This window comes from Arachis hypogaea, chromosome 9, assembly GCF_003086295.3.
Source record: "Arachis hypogaea cultivar Tifrunner chromosome 9, arahy.Tifrunner.gnm2.J5K5, whole genome shotgun sequence".
Taxonomy (NCBI): domain Eukaryota; kingdom Viridiplantae; phylum Streptophyta; class Magnoliopsida; order Fabales; family Fabaceae; genus Arachis; species Arachis hypogaea.
This window is the reverse complement of record NC_092044.1, coordinates 51,255,362-51,264,642: the sequence shown is the minus strand read 5'-3', so window position 1 is coordinate 51,264,642 and position 9,281 is coordinate 51,255,362. Positions and strand designations below refer to the sequence as shown.

The 9,281-nt window shown below is 33.1% G+C and overlaps 1 protein-coding gene across 1 annotated transcript; it reads right to left on the bottom strand.

Annotated features, from left to right (window-relative positions):
- Positions 1 to 1,026: 1,026 nt before the first annotated feature.
- Positions 1,027 to 2,718, bottom strand: LOC112710928 (phosphoenolpyruvate carboxylase kinase 1). The gene is made up of 2 exons (XM_025763410.3): positions 1,782 to 2,718; positions 1,027 to 1,599 (listed from the first exon to the last, which is right to left on the bottom strand). The coding sequence occupies exons 1-2, from the start codon at positions 2,566 to 2,568 to the stop codon at positions 1,547 to 1,549; spliced, it is 840 nt and encodes a 279-aa protein (XP_025619195.1). The 5' UTR covers positions 2,569 to 2,718; the 3' UTR covers positions 1,027 to 1,546.
- Between the last annotated feature and the right edge of the window lie 6,563 nt (positions 2,719 to 9,281).

Genomic DNA, 9,281 nt, shown 5'->3' with positions numbered 1-9,281 from the left:
TTAATTTACTTAAATAATATTTTTCTTTAATCTCTAATGAAAGAGTAGTATTAAACTATTAACAAAAGCAAGGCGGTGAGAAGCCCACTTGGAGTTTTGATATCTTGTCGCACAAATTATTCAAATTTCAAATGAAAAAAGAAAAAGAAAAGCAGACAAAAAAAGTTGCAAAGACACAACAAAAGCAATATAAGGCACCCTTTCTCACAGCATAATTCGTGGGTAAATAAGAGCAAAGTTTTCCATCATAATGGTGACATTTCCTTTCATTTTGTCCTTTTGTACTGAAATTAAAATGCTTTGATAAAATAAATGATAAATCCAAGCTGCTCCCTATAAAATGTAAAATTGCGTTTTGTTGAGGATACAAAATCTAATCCATGATCTTTATTAATTGATTATTCATTTAGGAAAAATCTATGAAACCAGCAGTTCTATTAAAATTTAACTAACATTTAATTAGTAAAAGAAAAATAAACACTCACATATCATTAGATATAATTTTATACTATTAAAAATATTAATAATAATTAACTAATGACTATAAATTACAAAATTTATTAACTTCCCAATACTTCTCATTCATTTATTCTTTGCGTAATTTCATGTAATTTAATGAGTACAAATAAGAACAACAGAAAAGGTGACATCCTTATGCACCGGATTTTAACGGCAACAGTGTGTCATATCCGCAAGTACATGATAATGATCATTCATTAGAGCTGAGACTTGACTTCCACATTTTATTCTAGTTTTTCTAATATTGTTTCCAACAAATTCCCCTTCACATGACAACACTATATTCAAATGTTTTACTTCATACTCTAACTTAGACTTATATTATGCCTGCATAGCATACTTATTTACAAAAAGAAGTAAACTAGTTATATTCTAAAACGAGCTGTAGTTTTTTTAGTTTAACCCTTTTATATCCTAAACTAATTAAGCAGAGCAGAATCTTAAAGATGTTCATGCCAAAACATAGTAGTCTAATAAAGGAAAATTGAAGGATTTGAAGCCATATAATTTAGAAGATGAAAGAGGACATTTACATTCAAAATTATTATATTTACATACTATACTACTACTACCCAAAAAAAAGGGTGAAGACTGAAGAGACAGCATCAAACTCCTCTCATTCATTATTAGGAGGTAGTTTGAGTTGCAGATCTCACTCCTTGCCTTTCTCACTTTCATGTTATCTTTACATGAGAGGCCAAAAACAGAAAACCTAGATTCTCAATTCATAGTTTCATACTTAGAGCCTCACCCAGATTCCGCTACCCGAAGGGCTAAAAAAAAAAAAAAAAAAGAGGGGGGATCAAAATCTACAAGCATCACTCGAATTTACAAGAAGGTGCTCTGTTTCCTCTGCCTCCAGTAGTACTACTAGTAGACTTTATTCATTCACAACTACCACATAGCGAGAAACATTATAGATTTAGGGACAAAATTAGCTATACTTGCAACTATAACAAGGAGCTTATTATATGTATTTTGTGACTTCTTCATCTTCTTCCGTTGCATTAACTCAAAAATCTTACACTCAAGTTAGTTCAGCTGCCTCACTCTCACCTCCCCTCAAGATCCATGAGTGCCCTGCATGTACGAAAAATCAAAGCGAAAGTTAACACCAAATTCAAACCCGTAAGAAAAGGCATAATATCACTATATATTCGAAAGTGTATATGATATATAAGATTAATTAGATCTCACATCCCTGTAGCGAAGAGAACAAAGTTAGTGGGATTTTCAAAGAAACAAAAAGTTAAAAGACTCACTCAAGGCTTGTTCGGCGGAGATCCTCCTAGAAGGGTCCTTACATATCATCTTCCGCAACAAATCCTTGGCGGCCGGCGACACATTCCGGAAGAGCCTCGGCGGAAACCTCAAGTTCCCTCGAAGAACAGACTCGAAAATCTCGACGGCGGAATCACCGTAAAACGGCGGCGCACCGGCCAACATCATGTAAAGTATAACTCCACAGCTCCACACATCAACTTTCTCATCATACTCCCTCCCCATCAACACTTCCGGCGCCACGTAATACGGCGTCCCCACCACACCGCTCATCAGACCCCCGCCATCGCCGGCGAACCACTCGGCGGAGCCAAAGTCGGCGAGCTTCAAGATGTCTCTGGAATCAAAGAGAATATTCTCGGGCTTCAAGTCGCGATGCGCGATGCCGCTGCGGTGGCAGTGAGAAACGGCTTCTAGAAGCTGGGTGATGACGTGGCAGGCGTCGGGGAATGGAGTGACAGTTGAGGCAGTTAGGCGGTCGAGGAGGGTGAGGGGAAGGCAGAGGTCGAGGATGAGAGAGAGAGAGCGGTCGTCTTCGAAGGCGTTGTGGATAGTGAGGATGTTAGGGTGAGGGGTTAGGAGTGACATCAGCTTCGGTTCGTTAAGTATACACTGCTGGTCCGTTTCGTCTGCTACGATTGATTTGTCGATTACTTTGCAGGCGTATGCTTCTCCTGAAACGACGTCGTAGCACCGGTATATTGTGCCGAAACGCCCTCTCCCTATTTCTTCGCTTATCTCGTATTGCCCCTTCACCGATGAACACATTCTTTCTTTCTTTCCTTTCTGGGTTGTTCTGTTTTTTGAGGTTTGCCCAGACCTTGTTAAGCTTCTTCCGCTTTTATAGACAGAAACTAACTCATGAAAGAGACTACTTTTATATTTTTAGTTTTTAATGTGGAAATACAAAAATCAGTCATTAAATTATCTATTTTATATATATATAAATACATATATAATTTAATTTATTTTTAATATATATTTTATTTTAGTATAGGTGTTTTAAATATTTTAACTTTTTCAAATCAAATAGAATTAACAAGAAGAAAACAAATTTTAACAAACCTACCCTGCCTGCTTCATGAGTCAGATTTTTTTTTTTATATTGTGTTTTGTTTGCTAAATCATTATGTATGTAAAGAGTTCAAAATTTATTAAGTCTAAAAAATCTTGTTTTTCTTTCATTAAATCTAAAAGTTAATTATAATTTTTTAAATATTCAGAAAAAAGAAATAATATGAGAAATATTATATATAACTTATATTTCTGTATTAAAATAAAAAATGTTATTTTCATATTAGAAAAGATCGTCATCATGAATTATAAATATTAATGTTTTTTATTTTTTATATTTTTAATATATATTTTATATTCTAATATATAAATAATTAATTGATAGTTTGGTAACTAATTTTTTCTATACATACTTAATATATATGGTTCATTAGATAATAGGTTTGTATAATTCTTTTCTCGTTGTAAATATTATTTATTTGTTCGTTGTAATTCGCATTAAATTTATATTTAAATACTGACATGTTATGACGCATGTTAATAATGTTTAACTAATTAATAATATGTACTAAAACCAAATATTTTAAAACTTACGAAGAATAAAAAAATTAAAACAATTATATTATGTGTAGAATAAAAAATAATTATTAAATTAGTTATATATAATATATATTAAAAATAAATCAAATAATAATATATTTTTATATAAATATATAACAGTTGATTAGTGATTTTTTTGTATATATAACATTTTTAACAAAAAAAAAATAACACTGAAACCAAAATGAGTTCATTTTTTTATACGGAACAAAAATTTTAATCTTAATAAAAATAAATAATCACTCTGCGGAAAGATAATCAAACACTAATTATTTTTCATTTAGGTTCATATTTTTTTTTCTGTTTCCTATATTATAATTATATTCTTTCGTATTATCTTTGTATTTAGTCACCCAAAAACAAAAATATCATCTTGATATTTCTATTTTGTTTACATTAATTATTTAAGGCTCATCCTTAATATATTCCTTATGAAATAAGAAGTAATGTACATTTATGAAATAAATAAATGTTAACCCTTCATTTATTATATTTTATATAAATAATTTAAATTTAGAGTTTAAATTTAGAATTTAAATATAGAGAGTCAGAGTTTATTTAAAATTTAGGATTAATACTTAAAATTTAAAATTTAAAATTTAAAATTTAAAATTCAAAAACCGATGCATACACTCTTTATTTTTTCCAAAATACATTAGCATTTGCCATTATTTAACCACAAAACAATTTAACATTAATTTGAGAAAATTTTTAAGTTATTACATTGCTATGATTTTATTAGATAAGCAAGCAATAAAAGTTATTAGATTCTAGAGTATATGTTTCCTAAATAATTAAGAGTGACATGTTTTTACTTTATCAACCAAAAATATAAAATAAAATAACACGGTTTTTGCATATAATGAAACTAACTAACAATTTATTATTCATTAAAAAGTTGGAGGAGATATTTTAACATAGGAAATTTTGTTATACCTATAAAAATTGTGTCTAATTAATTTACCTAAAAGTAGAGATAGAATAAGATAGAACTCATTTTTTATGTAAGTTATGAGTAAAATTTAGACACCATAAAAAATTCCTTCTAACATATGCTTTTAGCTTATTTTTAATGATGCATTATTTTAATTAGTTTAGTTTTCCTAATTCAGTCATACTCTTATTCAGTATATCACCAAAAAATAAATACTCTTATATTTATACAGTATAATTTTTCATTTTAAATTATATGCCTTTAACAAAAGTTTTTTTAGGAAACTTTGTGGAAATGTATCTAGTATAGTAGTATGAAGAAAGAAAAAAAAACGGTTTATTGTGGAATGTTGTGTTTTCACTTTTCATCAAATGGAAATGGGTGAGAAAGAGACACAATATGCTGAGTTATGGAAGAAAGGAATAACCAAAGGAATATTCGTTCGGTGGATACCACTCTTCAAAACGCACCACGTTTCCGAAAACCCTATAGAGACTCTGTTCGGCTTCTGTTACCAAAAAATTGACCGCTTTTCCTTCTCTTTCTTTCTCTTCAGGTTGTACAATTCGTATTTCTATGAATTGAGTTCTTTCTCAATACCCAACTAAATAATAATAATAATAATAATAATAATAATAATAATAATAATAAATAAATAAATAAATAAATAAATAAAGTTTCTTGTGGGGACTATTATTTGATCTTTGATGGTGCTAATAAACTATTGGAGATTGTTAGAAAGCTAAAGGGTCGATACTTTCGAAGCTTTCATGCCTTATCATTTTTGTTTTTTTAGAAATTATATATATTTATATTTACCTGACTTTGGAGTCTTATGTTGGTTCATATTTCTTTCTTTAAATAATTTCTACGAGTGATGTTTTAGTTTTACTACTTTCGTTTAGAAATGATATTTATGTTAATTTTTTGAGTGTCAAATAACCCATTCGGTCTCAGTATTAGGTATTAAATATGAATAAAATTTTATACCACATATAGTTAACAAAATTATACCACGTCCAATTATAATTAACAAAATTAAATTAGGTTGATGTTTATTCCCTTCATTTTATGCAATAATATATATAAAAAGAAAATAAGTGAGAAATCAAGATTCTTCTTCAATGGTTTAGTTTTTTTTTTTTTAGTTATTCAACACCGTTTAATGTTTAAGAAAAATACTAAAGAGTTGTCAAAATTTATTATTTTTAGTCATTAATTTAATTTTTTAATTTAATAATCTAATAATAACTTTAGTCTATATTTTTAAATATTAATAACTAATTATTAATAAAAAATAATAATTTTTAATAATTTTTTAACATTCTTCAATTTTTAAAGGAGAATTCTCTTGTAGACACAAATTTTGAATAACTTATCCAAGTGCCCTGAATCTAGGATTTGTTGAGTGCTCTGCTAGAGTTTAGGAGAAATCCTAATTTTGTGAGTCATTCACTAGGTCCTTCTAGACAATAATGGCAGCGCCTGTTGCCTCGTTTCCTTCAGGTCTGTTTAACCCTGTTTCGGCAGGGAGTGAGGAGGAGATGGTAGTGAGATTTGATAATGAGGATATATAAGAAGGAGTAGAGAAACGTTCGAAAAGTCTGGTTGGCAGATTATTGGTGGACAGAGAGTTTAGTTCTGAAACTCTGGAAGCAGCTCTTACAGCTATCTGGAGACAACCAGATGGATTTAAGGTTTTGAACCATAGAGGCAATGTTTTTCAATTTTTCTTTGATAAAGAGATAGATTTGATTAGAGTCGAAAAGGGAGCACCTTGACTCTTTAAGAACTATATTTTGAACCTGAGAAGATGGGAGGAAGACCTGCAGATAAAGGAAGAAGCGTTCATTCATGTCCCTATCTAGGTACAATTGTGGGGAGGCCCAGAGCATTGCAAAACGAAAAATCTGGGAAAGAAGGTGGGGGAGGCGTTGGGAAGGGTCTTAGATGTTGATCTGTTCACGATGCGAAGGAAAGACGAGAGAATTCTCAAGATTCAGGTTTTGCTGGATATCACAAAACCCTTAAGAAGATGTCTCAAAATTGTGGGCAGCAATAATAAAGTGACTGACTTAAAGCTCCAGTATGAGAGGATTGGAAATTTTGGTCATTACTGTGGATATATCGGTCATGAAGTTAGAACATGCAGCAATTACCTAGAAGCCTCAGTAGCTGGTGAAAATAGAGAGGAGATGTGGGGGGGTATGGCTTCGTGCTGAGCAGACTGGGTGGAGAGTGGACCAGAAAAAGGAGAAGCAAAACCCAAACACTGCTGCAAATCCAGAGGCGGAAAAGCACAAGACTAAAAAACCAACTCTTATTAGTCTAATAAGAGGGTTTGCTAGTCTATCGGTTCAAGATGACAACTCTCGAATTAGAGAAATAGAGAGTGTTCCAAGAAGGGAAGAATCTCAGGAGGGGGAAAGAGGAGAAAAAGAGGATGGTGCGGACAATATGGAAAGATTTGAACAAAGAGGTAAAGAAGGTACTCTTGATGCAGAAAATTTAATCCAGCCCCAATACAGAGGAATGCAGGGTTTTGAGCAGTAAAACTACTAATACAAATGGTAAGAAGCCAATTAGAAGACAGAACTTGAAACACCTAGCAAGAAAGGGTATAGTCAATTCAGTGTTGGGGTCTGAAAGAAGATCAGAGGAGGAGGAAAATAATGCAAGTAGTAAAAAGTTGTGCCAAGATGTCAGTATACCATCTGAAATGGGAGAGGGTGTCACCCAACATATGGCACCCCAGGAGGTATGAAACTGATGATGTGGAACTGTCGGGATTTGGAGAAACCCCTGACAGTTCACAACATTCAAGGGATCGTTAGGTCTCATTCTCCCGATGTACTATTTCTATGTGAAACAAAAAATAGTATGTCGAAAGTTGAAGGAGTTATGAGGAAGATTGGGTTTCCCTCTTTCTACATAGTGGAACCAATAGGATTGTCAGGTGGATTGGTGGTGGCATGGAAGGACGAAGTGGATGTGCAAATCCTAAACCGAGATAACTTCTATATCCATTTTAGGTGCCGGGGCCAGCAACAAGAATCGATAAGGGAGGTTTTTGGTGTGTATTTGGACACTGATGAAGCAAAAAGAAGAGATAAGTTCAATCAAATAAACTAATTAATTGGTGTAAGCAACAACAAAATGATAATCATGGGGGACTTCAATGCAATCACGACTCACCATGAAAAAGAAGGCGGCAGATCCAAATCAAATACATCTATCCAGGACTTTAATGACTTCACTAATTCTGGAAATCTAATGGATTTAGGATATGAAGGAGAAAAATTTACATGGTGCAATAGGCAGTTTAGAGGGAACCTAATTAGGGAGAGGTTGGACCGGATGTTGGTTAGTAGGAGCTGGAGAGAAGAATTTCCAAATGCATATGTCACTCATTTGGAAGATTTTGGTTCAGACCACAGGCCTTTATTACTGTGTGAAGAACGACAAATGAGGAAAAATAAGAGGAGGTTCAGATTCCAAGAAAGGTGGTGCGAGAATGAAGACGTAGTTAACCTAATCAAGCAAGCTTGGAAGCATGAGATTGAGGGTTCCCCTATGTTCAGGCTTGCTAGAAAATTAAAGCACTACAGACACAAGTTAGTAGAATGGCAGAAAAATTTCTCGTCGAATTCACTAACCAGAATCTAAAGCATAAAAACCAGACTTGCTGCAGAATCTAGTAAAGGAATTCTGGCTGATTCGATTGATGTTCGAATATTGGAAGCAGAGCTGGAGGATGAGTTGGTAAGAGAAGAACGGTTCTGGAGAGAAAAATCGAGGGTTTAGTGGCTGAAATGGGGAGATAAAAATACAAAATTCTTCCATTCCAAATATAAAGCAAGGAATAGAAGAAATAAGATTCACCACTTGGAAGATGAAGAGGGCAACATAGCAGAAGATGTAGAAGGAATTGCAAATACGGCTCAGCACTATTTTTCTAAACTTTTTACCTCAAGTAATATGCGAGATCCAGCAGGGGAAATTGCAGGTATTCCAGGAAAGATTACTGCTGCCACTAATAGAACACTTGTCAGGCCTATCTCAGATGATGAAATCAAGAATGCTGCATTCTCTATCAACCCGTTCTCTATCCCGGGAGATGATAGATTCACAGCAAAATTTTTTCAATATTTTTGGGAGATTATACAAAAGGATGTGATTCTAGCAGTAAGAAGCTTCTTTTCAGGAGGTAAAATCCTAAAGGCATTTAATCATACTCATATTTGTCTTATTCCAAAAGTTGATAATGCTAGGTCTATGAATCAAATTCGTCCTATAAGTCTGAGTAGCGTTTTCTACAATATCACATCTAAGATACTAGTGCATAGATTGCAACTGGTCATGAATAGAGTGATCAGCGATTCTCAAAGTGCTTTTGTTAAAGGCAGACTAATTAGTGATAATGTCTTAATAGCGCATGAATTTATGCATTTTCTGAAAAATAAGACGTATGGAGAATGTGATTTCGCCCTGAAACTAGATATGAGTAAGGCCTACGACAGAGTGGAATGGTCTTTTGTGTGGGCTGTGATGCAGAAATTGGGGTTTTGTGACAAATGGTTGACTTGGATCAAAGAATGTGTGATGACGGTCTCTTATTCTGTTACTGTGGATGGACAACCTTAAGGTTTTTTCAAACCATGCAGAGGGCTACATCAAGGCGACCCTCTTTCCCCCTATCTTTTCTTATTTTTCACAGAGAGTTTATCCCATCTGCTCCACAGAGGAGAACAGATGCAGGAAATTACTGGGTTGAGACTCAATTACATATGTCCTAGAGTGAGTCACCTATTTTTTGTAGATGATTCGATTCTTTTCAGCAAAGCTTTAGAAGAAGATTGCCAGAGGTTAATACATATTTTACACACATATGAAGAAGTTAGTGGCCAAATAGTTAATCTGAACAAATCGTCAG